This window comes from Alternaria ventricosa, assembly GCF_023758065.1.
Source record: "Alternaria ventricosa strain BMP 2768 chromosome Unknown scaffold_3, whole genome shotgun sequence".
Lineage (NCBI taxonomy): Eukaryota > Fungi > Ascomycota > Dothideomycetes > Pleosporales > Pleosporaceae > Alternaria > Alternaria ventricosa.
In genome coordinates this window covers 1,554,814-1,576,417 of record NW_026055683.1, presented here as the reverse complement: position 1 = coordinate 1,576,417, position 21,604 = coordinate 1,554,814, and the positions used below count along the sequence as shown (strand labels likewise).

Sequence of the window (21,604 nt, the reverse complement as noted above, 5' to 3'; positions counted from 1 at the left end):
TGACCTGTCCAACATGTTGCATGCCGAGGAAAACGACTTTTTCGGTGTTAGTCAGGACCTCGTTCCTCCCGCGCCCATCAAACCTGCGGGCGCCTCCGAGATAGATTTTGACGGCCTCCTGTCACCCCCACTCAAACTACATGAGGACCTGAAAAACGGCTGCGGCGGTCAACTATGGCCGGCCGGTATGGTACTGAGCAAATACATGCTGCGAAAACATCGAGAGGATGTCGCAGGTAAAGAGATAGTCGAGCTTGGTGCCGGAGGCGGGCTTGTCGGGTTGGCGGTCGCGATAGGATGCAAAGTCGACACCACATTACATATCACGGATCAAGAGCCCATGTTCGAACTCATGAAGCGCAACATCACACTAAACTCTTTGGATTCTCGCGTCAACGCCTCGATATACGACTGGGGAGAACCGACACCGTCACACCTACCAGCACACCCGGACATCATCCTGGCAGCAGATTGTGTGTACTTCGAGCCTGCTTTTCCGTTGCTGCAAAAGACTCTGCAAGACTTGATCGGCGACAACACTGTGTGCTATTTCTGCTTCAAGAGGAGGAGACGGGCGGATCTGACGTTCATGAAGACGGCGCGCAAGATGTTCAACGTACAGGAGGTTGACGATGATCCTGATAAGGAGGTATACTCGAGGGAAAAGCTGTTCCTGTAAGTTCAAAACATCTCTGATGAGCCACAGCTAACTAGTGCAGTTATCGCATAACGAAGAAGACTACTTGATGGAAGGACAAGATTGTGGTGGGCTGGCATCTGAATAGATGGTTGGCTGCGAGTCACGACATTCAGTGCAGGTCCATGGGTAGAGTGTCGCGAACCCTGGTAGCCCCTTCTGATAGCCAAACTCCCGATTTGTCTCTTTTTCTATATTATCTGTGCAAGATGTCCGCTGTCGAGAAGAATACCATTCAGATTTGTTCAACCATGTCGCACTGCTGCACGCGCGCTTTGGATTTGCCCGATGAAAATCGACCCACTCCGGACCCTTACGGATACCTCCGGTCACTTCCCGATGTCTCTACAAGTCTTGATTATGCTCGCCATCGGCCTGCACTGGCATTTCTGAACAACATAACGCCCACAAATGCTACTTGCGAAGACATACATCCGCTATTCCAGCCAGCGCAGTGGGTGAACTTAAGCCACGAGGACTATCTGCGGCTACTACCTGCTCTGAAGGTTGCTACGCAGCTTACTAGACAAGCATCCTCCATGTCTTTCCACAACCATGTCCTCCATGGGGAACTCAAGTACCTTGAGGAGAAGCGAAGGTATTATCTTGCCCCATCGGCATATGAGGCAACTAAAACAGCTCACCTGATGACAACTGAAATGCTTAATATCACCCTGCCAAGATATTTAAGGCTCGGGTTTGATGAACTCGACGAGGACGGGTTCCAATTCGATGCCATGGCATATTTCGGCACAGGCGCGAGTGTTTCCGAGGTTACGTACTGTCAACGGATCCAGCTCCATACTCACCACCTCTACGCAATTCGTCACGTTGTCAATCATGGGTCTCGATACGATCAAGAGGCGATTTCCCTGAGAATCGCTATCGCTCTTTGCCACGAACTTGCCCATGCCGTCTGGTATCATCGCAGCAGCATCGAGAATCCACCCTCGTAAGTCGATCTTTGAAAATGTTCATTACGAGTTGCCACTAATATATTTGTAGACCCACGACTACTCATGGAGACCCTCTTTATCAATTGGCTGACATCAGCCCCAAATTAGGGGATGCTTGGGAGCGTTATACCTTCGGCGGCAACATCTGGACTATCGACAATCCGGACAAGATTACGACGTATTATCACCCGTTGAATCCAACAACTGGTCGTAGGGATCATGATACGCGCATCATCGTACCACGCTGGTGGGTACACATGTTCTTCCTCCAGCCGACATGGACCTACTTCAGTCAACTACATCAAGAAGGCCTACTGCAACTGCCGACGGAGCTCGAAAGCGGGTGCGCATTCCGGAAGCACTCACCAGGATTGAGCATGGACTGGACCATGTACATTCATGGCGCGAAGCAGGAGCCAGCTTGCATGATGACGCGTACGGTGCCATACTTGTTATGGAACCTTCTGAGGCCTACCCTAGAACACCTAGAGAATCGCAATAGAGCCGAAGACGGACGGGAACGCCCAAACAGATCGGAACGAAGTCGGATAGAATTTGAGGAGATGTGCAGGTCGCTAGTATATCAAGCAGCGGCACCTCATACAGGATCGAAACCAGACATGTCTCTTTTCCAGCCTCAATTCCAGTACAAATGGTAGATCAATGAATGTAGCGTTCACGTTGGCCTCTAAATTCTCTGCGAATATGATTCATCTTTATACTGTTTTCTTCGCTAGGATAGACAGTGATGACACCACCAGCTCAAGCGCTCTCTTTAGTTTTACGTGGGTGCGACTCATGCCGGCTTTCGAAAAACTTGGCCGTGATCCCGATCATGGCGATGACAGCAGAAACCGCGAGGAAGTTAACAATCATGTTGCCCTTTTCCCACTCCTCCTCTACCTTGATGTTCCTATGCAGCTTTTTCCGCCTGGCCCAAATGTGCTCGTTCACATTGTCCTGCGTTTCTTTATGCCTGATGTTGTCAAAGTGTGGAACTTGATTCCCTTGTTTCTGCTGACCAGGGCCAAATCCACCCCATTCGCCGTAGGATTCTTGACCAGCATGCTTGGAAGCCTCCCCATTTTCCTGTGCGTTGGAATATGCGTATTCGGCTCGCTTCGCACCGTGACGTCCATAGCCGCCAGCCTTATAGAACGAGGGCGGTGGCCCTCGGAAAGTACTGCGCTTCTTGTTCAGCCCGCTGGCCGGCCTTGAGCCATATGCAGCGGAACTGTAACTCCCTTGCGGATATTCACTCCCGCTCGTTCCCCAGCGCGATTGTCTTTGCGAGTGCTCTAGTTGCGCATCGTATTGCGCCCGCTTCTCTGGTACAGAGAGAACGTGGTATGCTTCGCTTATTGCGACGAAACGTGTGGAGGCTTCGGGGTCGTTGCGGTTGTGGTCCGGGTGGTTTTTCTTCGAGAGCGTGTAGAACTGGCGCTTGATCTCAGAAGCAGACGCCGCCGAAGTGAGGTGTAGCGTCTCGTAGTGATTGACTAGGGCATCCGCGTATCGTGGAGCCGTAGCATGGAAATGCGAGACTTGTACGCGCCGCGAAAGAGCGGGACCCGTGCGACGGAGACATGAGTGGCAGACGTATGGCGAGGATATGCGCGACAGTCGAGAAGTCGACGTTTGAGCGATTGATCGCAGTAAACTAGATGGGCGGGGTGGCATTGCCCATTACCAGTATCCGAAGGTGAGGGTGCCCATGCAGAAACATGAGTTTGGGTGAATGTTCGGCGCGCATGGAGGACGTCATCGCCAAGCTCCCGAGGCTAAGACAAGCATGGCCTAGCTTCAGAACCCAGTCAGTGGGCGACACTCCACCGGCGTCAGTTAGCGGGGCGTTTCCAGACGCTCGTAAATTTCGAGATTGTCCACGAGACACGCACTACTGCACTCTCGACACGGCCAACATGGCGGCCAAGGTAGCGGACGAAGTCGCCAACATGAAGTGTATGGAAACGCTACTTCTCGCGTTACATCGCCTAACAGCGTACAGTGGACGACACCAACGGCAAACCAACAAACGGCGCAGCAGAGAACGGCGAAAAGCCCACAGGCGACGCGGATCACGATGACTCAGACGATGACAACGAGGCCGAAGATGGAGCACCAGAAACCGGCGAAGGCGCTGCGAAAAAGAAGAAGAAGAGGAAGCCCAGAAAGAAGAAGAAGGCTGGCGCAGCAGGCGGCGCAGGAGGGCCCAAAGTGCAGACATCACCGCCACGAGTCCGCATCGATGAGCTGTTCCCCAACGATTCGTACCCCGAGGGCGAAATCCAAGAATACGTCAACGAGAACGCCTACCGGACCACCGACGAAGAGAAGCGCCACCTTGACCGCATGAACAATGACTTCCTTACCGAATACCGCAAAGGCTCAGAGATTCACCGTCAAGTTCGGCAATGGGCTCAGAACTGGATCAAGCCGGGCATGTCGCTTACCGAGATCGCGGAGGGTATCGAGGACTCGGTTCGCGCCTTGACAGGACACCAGGGTCTGGAGGATGGTGACGCACAAATAGCGGGCATGGGGTTCCCGACTGGTCTGAGCATAAATCACTGTGCAGCGCATTACACCCCTAATGCGGGCAACAAAATGGTCATCAACTACGAAGATGTCATGAAGGTCGATTTCGGCGTACACATCAACGGACGTATTGTGGACAGCGCGTTCACCCTGACCTTCGACCCCGTATACGACAATCTCATCAACGCATGCAAGGCTGCGACAAACGCTGGTATCAAGGAGGCCGGTATCGACGTCCGCATGAGTGATATTGGCGCTGCTATCCAGGAAGTCATGGAGAGCTACGAGGTGGAAATTAAGGGACAGATGCTGCCCGTCAAGTGCATAAGGAATCTGAACGGACACTCTATCGGACACTACACCATCCACGGCGGCAAGACTGTACCGATCGTCAAGGGTGGCGACCAAACAAAGATGGAAGAAGGAGAAACATTCGCTATCGAAACATTCGGCAGCACAGGAAAGGGATACGTTCGGGACGACGTAAGTCATTCGACTAGTAGTAAGGCTACGCTTGATCTAACAAGTACTACAGATGGAAACATCTCACTACGCCAAGAAGGCCGACGCACCCAAAGTCGCTCTCCGCGTTTCGTCAGCAAAGACACTCCTCAACTCCATTACCAAGAACTTCGGTACTCTGCCATTCTGCAGGCGGTATCTTGATCGCATGGGCCATGACAAGTACCTCTTGGGCTTGAACAACCTGGTCAGCGCGGGGATTGTCGAGGCCTACCCCCCGCTGTGCGATATCAAGGGCAGTTATACAGCACAGAGTGAACATGTAAGTAGTCAAGCTCATTGGTCAACACTGTGGATATGTTTGCTAACGCAATACAGACATTCGTGCTTCGCCCCAACTGCAAGGAGATTCTTAGTCGCGGTGACGACTACTGAGCTCCAATTACACGTCAAACATGAAGCATCCGCAATTTCACAGCGACATGTGACAACAAGTAGAACGAAGCTATATGTTTCGAGCTCATGAGGCGACGGCTACATGACCACGACTGGGCATTGCATATACCGGAATTAACAAGAAGTAAAAAATACCATACCCGATTGATCAGCTTTCACTTGCCTTCCTCTTCTTTGAACGAACTTGTTATCACGCTCCCATGCCTTCACTACGGGTACGGATTCAGTAACTACACATCATCACTAGGAGCATATAGATCGGGGTCCAGAGTCCTAGTAAATTGTATTGAGACGAATCGTCGCACATACCCATGGAGTATGCTCCGTTCGCTCATCGGCACTAGATTGACATGATACTGCTTCGCGAGAACCAAAAGAATCTAAAAGCCAGCTCCTTCATCTCTTTTCCACAAACATATCTATTTCCGAGGTGCTTAACCCTCGAAGGTGAAGCTGGTGCCGAGCTTGTGGCCGGCCTCGTTCAGCTTCTGGGTATCGAAAGAGCCACCAATACCGAAGGTCAGACCGCTGTTGACCTTGGTGTTGTAGGCGAGGGAAGCAATGCCGAGGTTGTTGATCTTGGCCTGGATGGGATTAGTACAGACGCCCTCGTGCATGTCAGGGACCGTCTTACCTTAGCGAAAGACGCAGGGTCAAGCTTGTACTTGGCAGCGAGCTCAAGACCGACGTTGTTGCCGGACTTTGAGTCCCAGACAGCGCGGGCACCAGCCTCGACAGCGGGGTTGACGCGCTGGTAGTACGAGGCGGTGAAAACACTCAGGGAGTTGGTGGCAGTCACGGCAGCGTTGTAGAGAGGGGTGGTGTATCCGACAGCGGCGGAGTACTTGGTGATGGCAGCCTTCTGCACATCGTAACCAACTTCACCACCAACGACCATGCCCTCGTGGCTGACGACAGCATCAGCGGTGGTGCCAATGGCGCCAGCAGCCGAGTAGTCGACGAAAGCGCGGCCGTGGAAGGCAGGCTGCTTGAAGTGCAGGTTGACCTTCTGGCCCTTGTTGCCAGCAGCGGGGTTGAAGTTGGAGAGAATCTCAGTCTTCAAGCCGCTGGCAAAGGTATCGTTGAGCTCGACCTTGGTGGCCAGCATGTTGGCAGTGTTCCATGACTGGGTGATGCTGATGCCTGCGTCGTTCGTTGTCAGCAAGTTGATTCCGTAGCCGGCGTCCGAAAAGCCCCCCTTGCCGGGAGGCTGCTTGACGTGAAATATATAAGATTGAAAGTTGGAAGACGTATGAAGGGGTATGAAGAAGCTCGTGGAGCGGGGGAGAAAGGAACCGTTTGTCGTACCGTTGGAAAGCGACTTCTTGCCCTCGAGCTGGTGGACGCGTTAGCCATGGCGTTTTTCCGCGTGCAATGGCGGGCTTACCGAGGAAGTGACGGGGCCATCGTGGGCAGAGGTTCCCTTGGCGGTGAAGTTGACACCGTTGGGGGCCTTGAGCTTGACCTCAAGGGCAGCTGTGGGCGCGTCAGTGGGAGGGCAGGCGGATCAATTGGAGTCGCGGACCTGCGGCAGTGTGGTAGAAGTCCTTGTTGATGAGCTGGAGGGCGGCTCCGTTAGCAATGGCGCCATGGGGAAGCTCGTCGCGGGGAGCCAAAACATACGTCGTTGGAGGCCTTGGCGATGTCGCTGAACGCCGGCGGCGGGAACTTGGGGATGATCTTCTCGACCTTGACGTACTCAGTCATGTTGGGCGGTTTGGTGGGGGATGTGATGGGGGAAAGAGGGGTGTTTAGGGCGTCGTGTTGCTGGCTGCAAGCAAAACTTCTTGAGAAGTCACGGCAGGGTCCGCGCTAGTAATCCCGGATGATCTTCGTGCCTGCCAGTCCACCCACTCTCCATTCATCCTTCAGACACGTCCAAACTCTGTTCTCGCCATGCTCTCTCATCGCCTTCTCTGCGCCAGTGTCGATTAGGCGCCCCTTCATCTTACTTGATACTAGCATGATGCGACTGCCACTCCTGCCATCTGCGCCCTCAACCAAGGAACCCGTTTCCAGGCGCAGTCGCCCTCGCGCGTGGCATCGTCTTGAGTTGTTCGGCCCACTCGCCCACGCACATGTGGTCGCCAGTCTTTCCTTGACCGGAAGCTTTGTACAGCGCAAGAACAGCGCATGTCATGTGGTGTGGGGTTGTCTGTCTGGGCGACAACGTTGACCCTGCAAGCACATCCTCATGGCAACATAATCCAGTCACCATCCCGATGGCGAAGACAGCCCACTTACTTGCCATTTGTTCCATGTTTCTTCTGAATCTGATCATGCAGTTGAGATGCTTCAATTACATGCACGGAGTGGGATCCAGCCATGCTCGCTCGCATTGCCTGCGGGGATATCTTGGTGTCTGCAAATTGGCAACCTCATCAATCTCTGAACGAATGACTTTCCTCGCACAGCAATGCTGACTTTAAATGTTGTATGGGATTGCGTTGACGCACCGATGGGAGGGTACCGTCGTTTGGTTCATACCAGCCTTACCATCGGGGGCCGATCTCGGGTTCCCAGACGGCTGTACTCCGCGCCCCGCTAAATAAATAAAACTCCTAGAGTGACTCTGACATTGATTATTCTAGCGCACGCGTCTGGACCTGCAACAAGACAATAATCAAACCGGCGCTCTTTTAACACATAGACAGACGTTTGGATACACCGAGCACGCATCTCATTGACTAGTCGCCGTTCACAAGGGAGCCGAATCCCCACAATCCCGCCAACACCACAACCACAATGTCTACCTTTGGCACGCATTTCAGGGTCACCACGTATGCATACGCGCCGTATAGCTGCTCGACGTCTACTGACCTGCGATAGCTATGGCGAATCCCATTGTCTTTCCGTCGGCGCCATTATCGACGGTTGCCCGCCGGGCATGGCCCTTACTGAGGATGACATCCAACCCCAGATGACGCGCCGCCGACCGGGCCAGTCCGCCATCACAACCCCCCGCGACGAGAAAGATCGCGTAGAGATCCAGTCTGGCACAGAGTTTGGCATCACACTGGGCACCCCGATTGGCGTCAGGGTCATGAACGAGAACCAGCGCAAGCAAGACTACGGCAACAAGACGATGGACATGTACCCAAGACCGAGCCACGCCGACTGGACATACCTGGAGAAGTACGGCGTGAAGGCTAGCTCAGGTGGTGGCCGAAGTAGCGCACGAGAGACCATTGGTGAGCGGATTCCGGCACAAACACCGTACCATTGCTAATGGTGCCCAGGACGAGTAGCAGCGGGTGCGATCGCGGAGAAGTACCTGCGCGAAGCCTACGGTATCGAGATCATCGCATTCACCAACTCCATCGGAAACGAATTCCTCTTCCCTCCCACACCCGAACACCCTACCGCATCCACGAACCCAGAGTACCTCAAGCTAATCGACTCGATCACACGCAACAAGGTAGACGAGTACCTGCCCGTCAGGTGTCCGAGCGACGATGTCACCAAGCGCATGGAGGACTTGATCGCCAAGTACCGCGACGCACAAGACAGCATAGGTGGCACGGTGACTTGCGTAATAAGAGGTTGCCCGACAGGCCTGGGAGAGCCATGCTTTGACAAGCTGGAGGCCAAGCTGGGACACGCTATGCTGTCGATTCCCGCAACCAAGGGGTTTGAAATCGGTTCCGGTTTCGGAGGCGCACAACTACCAGGCTCAATTCATAATGACGCGTTCGTCAAAGCTCCTGCTGTCCCGGCAGGCGAGAACCCCGATGCAAGCAAGTACCGCTCAAAACCCAAGCTCACCACCAAGACCAACAACTCGGGTGGTATCCAGGGTGGTATCACCAACGGCGCGCCCATCTACTTCAACGTAGCTTTCAAGCCGGCAGCGACAATTGGACAGGCGCAGTCCACAGTCACATACGACCAGGAGGAAGGAGTTTTGGAGGCCAAGGGCAGGCACGATCCTTGTGTAGTGCCTCGTGCAGTACCCATTGTCGAGATGATGGCTGCATTGGTCATCATGGATGCTGTGCTGGCCCAGCAGGCGAGACAAGGCGCGAGGAGCTTGCTTCCACCGCTAAAGGGTGTCCAACCTGTCAATGGCGCTTGATAGGCCGGATGATGTAAGTCGGGTATAACGGGAGTTAAGGCGCCAGCTGCAAGTGTACGATGTTTTTGCGCCGAGATGGATGAAAGTTATTAGACTTGATGTATAGATAAAAGTGTCACGACTCCACAAGATCAGAGTCCACAGAGGGGCTCAAAGGTCAATCTGAGTCTGAACACAGCAAGTTCAGCAGCGAGAACTAGTTCAGATGCTACCCATGATCATACAAACTTGTCTACAACCCTCGGCCGAGCTGACGGGTCCGTCGGCGAGACGAATAGTTTACATGCGAGCCGACTGGGCAAAAGTGTAGAACTGCATCTCGACCTTTGCTACGTGCATCTTATCGGTAAATTATAGGATACGGCATGCAACTGTAGACTAGTCCAGACATTCCGATAGAATGGTAATAGGCACCGGCCCCTGGTGTCTTTGTCCATAGAGAGGCCGATGTTCACCGGCAAGGACTTCCAGCCTCGCGGAAGACAGTGTGGGGGCCGCAAAGTCGCCACACAGTGAGAAGAGGGCGACCAGAGGGCAAGGAGGATGCATTGGCAGCGGATGCTATCGGGCCTTCCCCTCCACCAAAAGCAAGAACCCTGGCTGTTGGAGATCCCTTCGCTTGCAGCCGCGAGCCAACATGACATAGGACACGCTCCGCGAACCCCTCTTCCTCCAGTCTATCTTCTTGTCTACAAGCAGCTCTTGTCAGTGTCGCTCCCTTGTCCGGCCGACATCGAGATCGCGCACAAGCATGTGTGCCGCCTTGCATCATCCATGTGAAGATAGCCATGGCAAATTCGTCCACTGCTCGGTGCGCCATGCCGAAGCTAGTCGTTGATGCTGGTGGTGCTCCAAAAAACTCTGTCCTGTCGCAAGCAGATGCTGCAGTACCCGAAACCAGGCTCCACCGATAGAGTCGTCCCAAGTTCGCTTCTATCTCCGCAAAGGCCCCTCGCGTGCGGACATGTCAGGTGACGCATGCCATTCCGGGATCTCGATTCGAATTCCCACGTGTGGCACAGCCTGTCGCACGCTATTCACCTGTTACAGCCCATCGGCTACTGCAGTAGGCGTTTAACTTCCAATCTAGATCCGGTCCCAGGCCAATCGAGCCTCTTCGTCGTGGTCGCGCATCGATCCTTTTGGATGCCGCCTCTGGCTTTGCCACCCTGCCGAAAATCATCCATGGGCGTTTGTATCTTGCCGAACGCAAACTAAGGCAGGCACGTTGAACGTCGCGACGGGCGCCAACGTCACAGCTACCTAATCCGAGCCCGCTGTTCTCCTGCCTCGACATTGGGTGGCTAATCCATATTACTTTCCTACCCGGCCCAGAGAATGGAATAACTAACTCGTCCTCGGAGCCTACGCGGACTGTCACTTCATTCCCCTCGTGATCAACCATGGCCCGCGCCGCTACTGCCACCTCCTCCAACAGAGACGACCAAGATAACTCACAGGCGCAGGACACAAAAGCCAGTAAGCGGCGTTGTGTCCAGTCGGCCTGTGTGCCCTGCCGGAAACGCAAGTCCAAAGTAAGCATCAATCTTCCCACTGCATGATCCAATTCCACATTGAGCTCCTACATCTGGCCCGATGCTGGAGATTCGCCTCCGCGGACGGCTCGTTACCAGCGAGGATTGTCTGCAACTCTTGTTTGGGCCACTCTCCGGGCAACTTTCCCGGTCCCTCGCCAAGTGCCCTCCTGCTGACACCTCATCTACAGTGTGACGGTGGTACACCCGTGTGCGCGACTTGCACTGCCGTCTACAAGACTGAATGTCATTACGATGCTGAAAGCGAAAGTCGTCGCACTAAGGCTGCCCCGACGATCGCAAACAATACTGGGACCAAGCGCGACGCCTCCCTTGTCGCCGCCTCTGGCCCCGAGAATGCATCCAGCGCCGAGTTTATTGTCAATTCGCTGAGACGCCTACCTGAGGAACATGTCCAAGAATTCCTCAATCATATCCGAAGAGACCCCAGCCTCGACCTCGCCTCCCTAGCTGAAACATGGCGCAAGAACGTGACGCTGACGCAGAGCGAGCCCATTGACGTTCAAAGCCTCGAGTCAGATCTGAGTGTGCTGCTTGGGAAGCCAGCTGTGACGTCCACCGGCCAGAGCAGGCACTTTGGACATTCCGCAAGCCTAGGCCTGGTACCCGAGGATGAGAATTTCGGTGGCGGTCGGTTGCGTACCAACAGCGTGAAGCCAGAGCGTCAAGGGTCAACGTGGACCAACGTGACCGATGACTTGGCTTTTGTTGAGACGCTGCTTGACCTCTATTTCACCTGGAGTCATCCCTTCTACGTGCTCTTCAGCCGAGAGAGCTTTTACAAGGACTTCAGAGCGGGGCGCGACAAGTATTGCTGCTCCCTACTGGTCAATGCTATATGCGCATATGCATGTCATCTCACGGATGATCCTGCAGGTCGCACGGATCCTGACAACTTCCGTACTGCAGGCGATCACTTCTTCGCTGAGGCCAGACGACTTCTGTTCGACGATGAAACCCCGAGCCTGACGACTGTTCAGGCGCTCTGCATTATGTCGATGCGTGAGCCAAGCACAGGGAGAGAAAGCTCAGGCTTTTCATACATGGGAAGGTGTCTTCGTATGTGTGTTGAGCTTGGTTTGCACTTGAACTATGGCGCCAACCCTACGCTTGGCTTGACACCAAGTGAGATCGAAGTGAGAAAGGTCACATTCTGGGGCTGCTTCACTGTGGATACGTATGTTATCTCGACTACTTTTACCCTGACTGGGCTGACTTGATGCAGAATCTGGACGATCGTTACTGGCCGCATATCTCAGCTTCCTCGAGCTGCCATTACTCTCGAAAAGCCTATGCTGGAAGAGACGTCTGACCTTCCTGAGGCTTATCCTGCCCCCTCACAAATCGCAGGAGGTGGAGTTGTAACCATTCGAATGTTCCTCCAGGAATTCGCATCGCTCTCGGAACTCGTCAATGACAACAACCACATGTTCTTTGCGCCAAAAGAGCGGCTTACGAGCAGTAAACTGCTTGATTGCTATCATAGATACCAAGCCTGGTACAGAAAACTGCCGGCTTCGATAAGCCTGGAAGGAAAGAAGGAACCCGAGCCACACATCTTGGTACTACAGTATGTCTGAACAATTGTGTCCATTTTGCGAACAGAACTGACACTAGACGTAGTATGCTTTACTGGACCATTATCGTCCACCTTTTCCGGCCTCTGCTCAAAGTCGATCTTATTCATTCCGACATACGCCCCCGCGACATCTGCGTAGATGCGGCCAACAAAGTATCTGACCTAGTCCGGGTCTACCGGCAGTTCTACGACTTTCGTCAGGCTCACCTGCTCATACCACACGTATTACTCACTGTCTGTGTTGTGCACTTGCTATATTCAAAGGACAACAGCATTTCTCGACAAAATCTCATCGACGGCATGCAGGGCCTAGACGATCTTCACGAATGTCACTATTTCGGGGCAAGGAGTTTCCGCATCATATACACCCTGGCGAAGACGTGGAAGCTGCCTTTTCCTGAAGAATTGGGCAATTCCTCTTTGATACCAACACGTGACCCCAATAAGCCGCAGGGCACTATCAGTCCTCCGGCAGATCCTCTTTTGATACCCCCCAATACAACGACTATTACCGGCAATCGCATAGGTCCTGGCCGTCTTCATCCGCCTATTCCTCAGAGGAGGGAGAGCCTGTCGATGTTTGCTCCTCAACCAGGGTTGCAATTGGCTACGCATCCCGCCAACTCGAGGCCGGGTAGTGTGGTATCGAGCCAACACCAACCATCTCCTGTTGTAGGGCATACACCCACCCATCATAATTATAATACAGGGATGCCTTTACCGACATATCAGTACTCGCAGCCCATGTCGTCCGCACCCAACATGTCTACGGCAATGACATCTCCATCTACCGATACGGCAGAATCCATGTTTTGGAACCCTATTCCTGGGGTGCCAGGACCGATTCTGCCACGTCATACCTATCAGCAAATAAGTCCGATGGGCCTCGAGAGCGTTCTCCACAACACAGACGTAGGCGATCGCCTTGGTCGGGATGGTTTCAAAATCAGCGAGGACTGGCGATCGAGCCATATCAACGGCTTCAATCCCAGTATTGGCGGCAGTGTATACGGCAATCCGCATAGCCAGGCAGACACTGGGTATGCGCATCGAGGGAGCTACGTGCAGCCGACAGAACATGTGAGCTACCCGCAAACTACACATGAGGGGCACCACCATGCGCAAGAAGAGTACGACCCGGGATGGTGGCAGAACACGAACGGAAACCAAGGACCGATGAGTTGACAGATGTACGGTTCCAAGATTGATGATGGGAGCGTTCCCCATTCGATGGAGCAGTTGGTTCGGTGAGCTTTATCGGAGGATTCGAGGCTTGATGAATTTCGAGTGGCGTTGCATAGCGGCATCATTTAGCGGGGTTAAGGCGCACAGGTACTGAACGACGAGTGCATTTCTCAAATGAAGGTGTTCAAGGTCGGTGGACTAAGAGCTCGTACGGATGTGCAGTGTAGAAACTAGCAGTAGCAGGCAAACTTCATACATCCGGTTATCCAAGATTCATCATGTGTCTTTTCATGTCTTGCGCGCACAAATCGATGAGACAGAACATAATAGTAGGTACAAGAGTATGAATGTTTGTATTAATTACAGCGCAGCTACATAGAGATATGTGTGGGTAATATAGTTGAGATACTGAGATATGAGAGGGTATAGATCTATATGAAGGAAAGGCCAGGGAAAGATATAGAGGCCCAATTAACGGTAAAGTATGCAGCACGCCGGCGACATCGACATCGACTCAACATAACACCCCACCCTGAAAACCAGCAACACACTCAAACTCCCTTCTGCTTTGCAGTCTGGACAAGCACACTAGCAGTACCAGCACGCTCTTCATACAAGCGCCTCAGGTCCTCGACAGACTGCTTTTTGAGATTCATTTTCTTTGGCTTCAATGTTCGGCCTCTTGCAACCCCAGTCTCGGCGTCTGCGTCATCTTTCTTTGGTTGATCTTTGGCAAAGTTCTCGAAGCTGGGCATGCGCTGCATCAGGCTTGGACTCGGGGTACGCAGACGGGGCGCAGCAGCTGGAATGGGGAGTGTGGATGCTTTGGTGGGTGCGTTGATAATGGGAACTTGAGGCGTTACCGGGTATACGGGTCGGGCGAGTGAGTTGATGCTAGGGCTACGGCTTGTTGTTGATGATGTTGCGGAAAATGGAATGCTGGGACGGCGAAAGGCAGGTTCTGACGCCGGTGCCGAGACTGCGCTTTGGGGAGAGGTCAATTGAGGTGAACTCACGCCCTCGCTCGATGCGTATGTTGAGGATGGACCTCTCTTCGCGATAGAGTTGTTACTGTAGTTATTACCTGTAAGACCTGGAAGCGCCATGCCGCCCATGGGGTGTTTATGAGCTTCATCCTGTGCGACGACGGCCTTGGAGACATTGTCAATCTGCATCGCAGTCAGGGTTTTCCTCTTAGGAATGTTGAGTCTAGGCGCAACAATAGGAGGAGTAGCAGTAGTAGTAGAAGAAACGTGAGAAAATGGCGCATCTTCTTGAGCGCGAGTTGGTGCTGACATAGGAAGGACTGGAACTGGATTGCTCGTACCAGACTTCTTCTCATCCGTTTGTGCATTCCATCGCGGTGGTATATTAGGGGGCTGACCGATGCGATTGTCGTCGTTTCGGGGTGGGGCGAAGCCATCGGTGGTGGCAGCGTAAGTTATGGGTGACTCGGCGACGTCTTCGGGCGCGTCAGATATGACAGTAGAATAGCGAGGTGGTACTGAAAGGGGTGGTGCAGGTTTTCGCTGAACAGAATCGGCAGAGGATTTGGCCGACGGTGCGCGTGAGCGTGGAGGCAGAGGAGGTGGTAACGCCTCGCCTTGTGTTTCTTGTGGTTCGTGATAGGTAGGCAGCTTCTCATTGTCAAGTAGCGTAATACCGCTCATCTGATCTTCCAACGAGCCTTTGCTATCTGCAGAATCACGCTTCGCATCCGCAGGATCCTCCCAGTCATTCTCGTCTTTGGGTAGCTCGAGCTCATTGTAGAAGGCCTCCTCGTTCTGCCCGCATGCTTCTCTAAGCCCCTCGGTCCACATATCGACTGCCTGTGTGAAGATCCTTCTTATTATCGAGGACATTTTGGCGTCTTCAAGCTGATCAGGTCCACACAGTAATCCGGGTGCAAAGCAAACGGCGAGATTCTCTGCCGTCATCTTGTTTTCTTCTTGTCGTGCGGCAATGGCACTCATGAGAGGCAGAAGATGCCTGCAAAGGATCTCGCGGGATATGCCAGGCAGCAAGGACCACTCCGAAGAAGGGGAGAACAGGTCGGTCAGTTTGTCGAGTTCAAGAACCTCTTGGCTGTCTCCATAGAGTCGCTTCAAGTCCCGGTACGAGTCGATTGGGAAAATAGGCTGGCGCAGGGATGCATACCACGCTTTAATCAGAGCTGCCGCCATGAAGACTGAGTACGCGTCGGTAGGGGCCACCTCAGCCAGTATCTCCTCTTGATGTTGGGCGTGCGGGTAGGGTGGTACAGGCAGTGTCACCTCGTTGTCCTTCCAGATGATGTATTTCTGGCCCCTATCGTATGCTTCCTTCAGTGCGTCACGCAGCCTCGAGTGTGGTGGTACGCGGAACAGGCCTTCCGAGGTAATGTTCTGCTCCATGAGCACGAAGCTCGTCGTCTCTCGCAGCACGCGTGGGAAGCGTGTCTTGCCATTGCTGCCTGTGGGAAAAGGGGCGCGAGCGCCAAATGCTCGTTTCCCGCTGCCATTGAACGCGGAGATGTGTTCGCACACGCGACGGTCGGCAAGATAGGTCGAAGGAGGGATAAGCAAGTTCTCGATTTGGATTTCGCGGGCAAGCTGCGTCAGATTGGATACTAGAAGGAGTCAGCATTGCTCGCGCTGCGGGGTTGTGAATACGCACGGTGATAGATCTTTCTCCTGAACTTGGGGCTGACAATGGTAGAGAAGATCTCGGTCAGTATCCGTACCCAAGCTTTCTCGTGCACAATGTACAGGCGCTGGAGCCTCTTGCGCATGGCCCTGGACAGGACATGGTACGCTTGCAGAAACCAGCCCCAGCCAGGCCGGTGCTTCTTGTTTGTCGCTGAGCCATCGCCATCGCCGGCAAAAAAGACGACCTCGTATTCGAATCCCTTCAGCAGTTCGTCTTCCTCGGGCAGGCGCGCAAGGACATAGGGTAGCAGGGAGTCGTAGTCGGCTTCGTGCGAGTCGGGGAGAGCGGCGGCGTTGAGGATGAAGACGGGCCTTCCCTCTTGCGAAGGCAGCGGCGACCGGCAGAGAACGGAAGCCGCGATTTTGGCCAGGTCGGGCGAGTAGTTGGAACTGTGCTGTGGTGGGGGTACTGCGGAGAGCGAGGAGCTGCGCAGCCGACTGGCGATGTGGGCACGCACGCCGCTCATGGCGACGAGTGAGGGGGCTGGCAAGCTTCAGTCAGGTTTGCCGCTGGCAGTAGGAAGGAACCGAGGGCGAATCAGGAATACGAGCACGTGCGGACAATATACATGTAGTGGAAAGGGTCGATGGACGGCCTGAGGCGGTGCGGTGCGGCTTATGCGGAGATGCAGCACCTCAGCCTGCATCTATAAACAAACCTTGGGTACGTCACTGTCATGAGCGCCACGAGGGTCTCAACTTTCTTAGCGCACCCAAGCACGGACGTGGCTGACTCTGATTTGACTCTATTACTCCAGAGTCCCATGTGTTTCAGATGCCGCGTCGCCTGTACAGGGAAGCTCTGCATCTATGCACCCTTGCAGTCGACGCGTGGGGCTGCACATGTAATATCACGCATTACTATCAAGACATGACATCCATGAGTCCACCAGATTAGGCATCATGTTTCGCCTGGGCCGCAAACTCTACTTCCAAGTATCCAGCGTCATTCCGTGACATGAGACGCGTTTGCTATGATGCGTTCCCGTTGATCAGGTCGCACAGTGCGCACAATGACTCTTCAACGCTACTCGTCCGTTTCCGAGCCAGTGCCATTGCCATCAGCTGCTTGCTCGTCGAATTCTAATTGCACGCCTTCTTGTGCCAGCCTCCCTCGTAGAACCACAAAGCGTCGTGTGTTCTCCTCGAATTCCTCCATGTTGCTGCCCGCTGCTTCTAGCGCCCGTACCAAGCCCTGCCTATCCTCACCTGGCCGCATAAGCCCATCTATCCCTATGCGTTCATAGTAGGATCGGAACTGCTCAAGTTCGGCGAGCAGCCGTTCTTGTAAGGCAGGGTCATGAGGGCGCCCAGGTACAGAGGAATCGTACGACGCTATGTTGTCATCGGGAGCTAGTGGATCGGAAACGGATGTGAATTTGGACTTGACGCGAGGGTCAAGAAGGGCCATGAGCGTTTGGTTATCCGAAAGGATGACATGTCGAGCAAGGTCCGTCTCTGGTATCTGTGCAAGCCAGTATGGATCCTCTCCTGCTCCCAGCTCTTCTTCAAAAGCGTAGCACATCTCCACTAGCAAAGTCGTCCCTTCGGTGTTGTTCCACAGGTCTTTCGCCTTGGGTACATACAGCTGACATAGCAGCTCTTGATACTCGCCGTTTGGCTCCTTTCCCCACACAGGTTTTGGTATCGGGGAAATGTCCAGCTCCTTGCACAGCCGCGCTGCTAGCCATGGATATTCTTTGATTGCGTTGCGCAACGTTGAGCGTGCTTTCTGTGGCTGTTTGATGCGATCGTGAGCAAGCGCAACGCTGAAAGCGAGATTCGGTGGAACCTTCCACTGCCGCTGGAGGTAATCTGCTTCCACCAGGTTGACTAGGGCGCCCGGTTCTCGCCCTCTCAAGGCTAATTGATCAATGAGGAGTCGAAGACAGTAAGGATCATTCTCAGGGTCCATTGCAAGTAGCATCTTAGCCCACTCGAACGATGTTCGCCACGTCGCACGAACACCCAATGTATTGATGTAGCGCCATACTGCAAGCCAGAACTCGCGGTTTTCTGGACGGCGAAAGTCCAACCGGGCTTTACCAGCCGCCAAGTTCGCAGAGAAGGTAGAATGTACGGAGCGCCCAAAAGTGAAGAGAGCGCGCTCCAACATCTCGGACGCAGCAGCAGGTTCTCGCTGTTGCTTAGCGATCTCTGAGACTTGAAGCAGAGTGGAGATGTGGAAGGCTGTGAATGACGTTAGTACTCTACATGACATGGAAAGTGCTCAACTCACGGTTGTGGTGCAAGAGTTGGATCATACGCTCAGAATCCATACTTGCGACACAAATTTGGAACTGGCGCTGGACATCTTGATACATGTTGTTGTGAACGAATCTGTATTCGACAGTGCCGTCCGCTCGTTTCTCTACAATTTCCATGCCGAGGCCGCCAGATGTAGCTCGTGGCCACTCCTCTTTACCTTGGATGAAGATGTTCCGTCGAAGTCCCAACGATGCAAGGTTGCGATTACCAGGAGCGTTACGTCCTGCAATTGCAGCAGCGATGCCACCTTGCTGACCACGCTGTCGAGGCCGCGCCTCGTCTTCGGCACTTTGCACAGCGGCTCGACCGAAGAGCCTCTTCATCTCGTTTGCGGCATGTAAATGTTGCGTGTCCACACTCAGCACAGAGAAGAGTTGCTTTTTCTCTTCGCTAATGGGGTCGTGTTGATCTGATCCAGGTCCCGTTTGGCTGTTCATAGAGAGGTTGAGGGCAAGCAATGCCCGATCAATCTCATCAAGATCTGACTTTCCTGTGGTAGAGGCGGAGGCCTTGTCAGCCTCTGCAGCTTTACCCTTGGATTTGGCCTTCTTTTTCTTCTTCTTGCTCTTCTTTGAGGGTTTCGATGCAGGCATTGGCTCGATATCCGCGTGATCATCGGAATCTTCGGCCTTGCGCGCGGCGTCTTGATCTGTTCCCTCATCCTCTTCGTCCTCTTCATCTTGGTCGCCACCATCGCCCAACATAGCAAACAGGCTGGGTTTCGCCTTTGTCTTGGGGGCTACGTCAGGCTCCGACTCTTCCTCGTCTTGGTCATCTTGGGCAAGTTGTTCCTGTATCTGCTTCTCTTCAAGCTCCCGCTGCGCCCGCCGCAACGCTCGTGAAGACATTTTGGAGTGTCGAAAATTAAGTGTTTGGGGTAACGTGATGACGTCGTAGTGGTTTGGATTATTCGCAGTGGATGATTGGGCCCCGCTTAAGCGCTTGGACTAGGCGTTCTCCCAGCCTGCACCATGATTTCACCCGTGGACTACTGCTGCTGCCAACCTCATTCCCACTCCCCTTCACCCCACCTGCCAGATGCGGGCTGCCTTCCAAGTGCTTCGCTCTGCACGTCGCCCGTGCCTGCGCAAGCTTGCCCGCTGCCGTGTCGGCGTCTTTGCGCCGAGCAATGGCCTAGGCTTCCGGGCTCATCATCACTACCGCCAGCGCACCTCGCCCATCGTCCTCGCGTCGTCGATGCAGTTCCGCGCCCTCACAGGTGCGCTAGTGGCTGCCGCCGTCGCCTCGGGTGCGTTCTACGCTTACAACGACAAATCCTCCACAGGACACTCGCAGTCTCCCGCCGACCAAGCCAGGAACCTGACCAGCGCCAGAAGCAGCGAGCCCGCGCGCAAGGCACTGGTCGTTGGTCCCGGCGAACTCTACACCGGAACCATCACTGGGCCCATCTCAAAAGAGACGGATGACTACGGTAGGAAGGTGCTGGAGATGTTGGATCCCGACCAAGCCACAGCCAAGCTGAGGAAGAACGAGGAGTCGTGGCTCGTGGGCAGAGGGCAAGGCGTTGTGCGGTACGACGTGGTGCAGATTCCCAGCAACTCCCCCATCGAAGACGACCATGCGGAAAAGATCATCGAGGTACCATCGAACCTGGCAGCCACGGAGAATGGCGCCTCGGCCAGCGACTGGATGTTCTGGGGCGTTTTCGACGGACACAGGTAGGTGTCGATCGTGGTCGCATGTCTCGCCAGTGCTAATCTCCGCAGCGGCTGGGTTACCTCAGCCAAGCTTCGTCAGACTCTCATCTCGTACGTCGCACGCGAGCTCAACACAACCTACAAGTCGGCCGTCGAGGACCCAGCACTCCACTTTCCGAGCCCCGATGCTATCGACCGCGCCATCAAGACCGGCTTCACCAAACTAGACAACGAAATCGTACACGAGTCTGTCAAGAAGGTCCGGAAGGCTCAATCCAAGATTGCTGCTGCTGAGCTGCTGGCCCCCGCCCTTTCCGGTTCTTGCGCACTCCTCTCCTTCTACGACAGCCGATCCAAACTCCTGCGAGTCGCCTGTACGGGTGATTCCCGCGCGATTCTGGGTCGACGAGGGCCCAATGGCAAGTGGACCGTGACTCCCCTGTCTGAAGATCAAACCGGTGGAACTACAAGCGAGGCTGAGCGGTTGCGTCGAGAGCATCCGGGTGAGCCCAACGTGGTCCGGAATGGTCGCATTCTAGGTGGACTGGAGCCATCCCGGGCGTTTGGCGATGCATCCTATAAGTGGTCCGCAGAGACCAACGCCGAGCTCAAGAAGTCCTACTTTTCGCGATCGCCTTCAACACTACTCAAGACTCCTCCATACGTCACTGCCGAGCCGGTCATCACAACTACCAAGGTAGAGCCAGAGAAGGGTGATTTCGTCGTCATGGCTACTGATGGTCTATGGGAGATGCTTACCAACGAGGAGGTCGTAGGCTTAGTTGGTCAGTGGCTCGACGCTCAGGGCAATCCGGCCAGTCAAGGTTCACAGACTCAGTCCTGGCTCAAGAGCTGGTGGTCCACACAAAAGCAGTTGCCTGTCGAGCAGAAGGCAGCGGAGAAGGGAGAGGGTCAACGTGCACCAATCCGTCAGCAACAGTGGGGTACCAAGACTAGCCTGAACGAGCGGTTCGTGGTTGAAGACAAGAACGCAGCCACGCATCTTGTTCGGAATGCACTTGGCGGAAAGGATCAGGATCAACTAAGTGCTCTCCTCACCCTCCCAAGTCCCTTTTCGCGCCGATACAGGGACGACTTGACTGTCGAGGTCATCTTCTTCGGAGAAGGCGCAGGCACCGGTAATGTCACTCGGAACCAAGAAGCCAGTGCTGCAGAACCAGAAGTCAAGCCCAAACTATAGAACATCTTCTTGTTTTTAACTCTGAACATTTCTACGGGCGATATCCTTAGGCGACCTCTGATGGTCCCACGGCGTTTACGAGCTCTTCCGAGCATGGCGTTTGACGGAAGCATGACGCGCATGGCGACTTTGTTTTTGAAATGCATGTAGCAGGGCTTGGTCTCAAGACCCTGAATTGAAATAACCATGTTCTCGGCCTGTCTGTCAGTTTCTCCCCGTGCTCGCGTGTTGTTGGAGCTTTCCCGGTTAGATTCCGCGATGTCCGCATGATGTCATCGTTGCGACT

The 21,604-nt window shown here is 54.1% G+C and overlaps 9 protein-coding genes across 9 annotated transcripts; 5 read left to right on the top strand and 4 right to left on the bottom strand.

Annotated features, from left to right (window-relative positions):
- Positions 1-13: 13 nt before the first annotated feature.
- J4E93_002466 (uncharacterized protein) lies at positions 14-747 on the top strand (the record flags this gene model as incomplete). The annotated part of the gene is made up of 2 exons (XM_049340411.1): positions 14-675; positions 720-747. The coding sequence occupies 2 exons, from the start codon at positions 14-16 to the stop codon at positions 745-747; spliced, it is 690 nt and encodes a 229-aa protein (XP_049202733.1).
- Positions 748-2,415: 1,668 nt separating this feature from the next.
- J4E93_002465 (uncharacterized protein) lies at positions 2,416-3,333 on the bottom strand (the record flags this gene model as incomplete). Its single annotated transcript, XM_049340410.1, has 1 exon — positions 2,416-3,333. One exon carries the CDS (start codon positions 3,331-3,333, stop codon positions 2,416-2,418), a length of 918 nt encoding a protein of 305 aa, XP_049202732.1.
- A 242-nt stretch (positions 3,334-3,575) lies between these two features.
- Positions 3,576-5,088, top strand: J4E93_002464 (uncharacterized protein; the record flags this gene model as incomplete). Its single annotated transcript, XM_049340409.1, has 4 exons — positions 3,576-3,615; positions 3,662-4,674; positions 4,727-4,975; positions 5,032-5,088. 4 exons carry the CDS (start codon positions 3,576-3,578, stop codon positions 5,086-5,088), a joined length of 1,359 nt encoding a protein of 452 aa, XP_049202731.1.
- Positions 5,089-5,543: 455 nt separating this feature from the next.
- On the bottom strand, positions 5,544-6,816 carry J4E93_002463 (uncharacterized protein; the record flags this gene model as incomplete). Its single annotated transcript, XM_049340408.1, has 6 exons — positions 5,544-5,693; positions 5,744-6,252; positions 6,418-6,445; positions 6,497-6,585; positions 6,635-6,668; positions 6,733-6,816. The coding sequence occupies 6 exons, from the start codon at positions 6,814-6,816 to the stop codon at positions 5,544-5,546; spliced, it is 894 nt and encodes a 297-aa protein (XP_049202730.1).
- A 1,038-nt stretch (positions 6,817-7,854) lies between these two features.
- ARO2 (bifunctional chorismate synthase/riboflavin reductase [NAD(P)H] aro2) lies at positions 7,855-9,184 on the top strand (the record flags this gene model as incomplete). The annotated part of the gene is made up of 3 exons (XM_049340407.1): positions 7,855-7,889; positions 7,939-8,300; positions 8,349-9,184. The coding sequence occupies 3 exons, from the start codon at positions 7,855-7,857 to the stop codon at positions 9,182-9,184; spliced, it is 1,233 nt and encodes a 410-aa protein (XP_049202729.1).
- A 1,403-nt stretch (positions 9,185-10,587) lies between these two features.
- On the top strand, positions 10,588-13,504 carry J4E93_002461 (uncharacterized protein; the record flags this gene model as incomplete). Its single annotated transcript, XM_049340406.1, has 4 exons — positions 10,588-10,719; positions 10,911-11,917; positions 11,966-12,310; positions 12,364-13,504. 4 exons carry the CDS (start codon positions 10,588-10,590, stop codon positions 13,502-13,504), a joined length of 2,625 nt encoding a protein of 874 aa, XP_049202728.1.
- Positions 13,505-14,055: 551 nt separating this feature from the next.
- J4E93_002460 (uncharacterized protein) lies at positions 14,056-16,658 on the bottom strand (the record flags this gene model as incomplete). The annotated part of the gene is made up of 2 exons (XM_049340405.1): positions 14,056-16,112; positions 16,160-16,658. 2 exons carry the CDS (start codon positions 16,656-16,658, stop codon positions 14,056-14,058), a joined length of 2,556 nt encoding a protein of 851 aa, XP_049202727.1.
- Positions 16,659-17,218: 560 nt separating this feature from the next.
- J4E93_002459 (uncharacterized protein) lies at positions 17,219-19,307 on the bottom strand (the record flags this gene model as incomplete). The annotated part of the gene is made up of 2 exons (XM_049340404.1): positions 17,219-18,381; positions 18,431-19,307. The coding sequence occupies 2 exons, from the start codon at positions 19,305-19,307 to the stop codon at positions 17,219-17,221; spliced, it is 2,040 nt and encodes a 679-aa protein (XP_049202726.1).
- A 190-nt stretch (positions 19,308-19,497) lies between these two features.
- Positions 19,498-21,318, top strand: J4E93_002458 (uncharacterized protein; the record flags this gene model as incomplete). The annotated part of the gene is made up of 2 exons (XM_049340403.1): positions 19,498-20,138; positions 20,187-21,318. The coding sequence occupies 2 exons, from the start codon at positions 19,498-19,500 to the stop codon at positions 21,316-21,318; spliced, it is 1,773 nt and encodes a 590-aa protein (XP_049202725.1).
- Between the last annotated feature and the right edge of the window lie 286 nt (positions 21,319-21,604).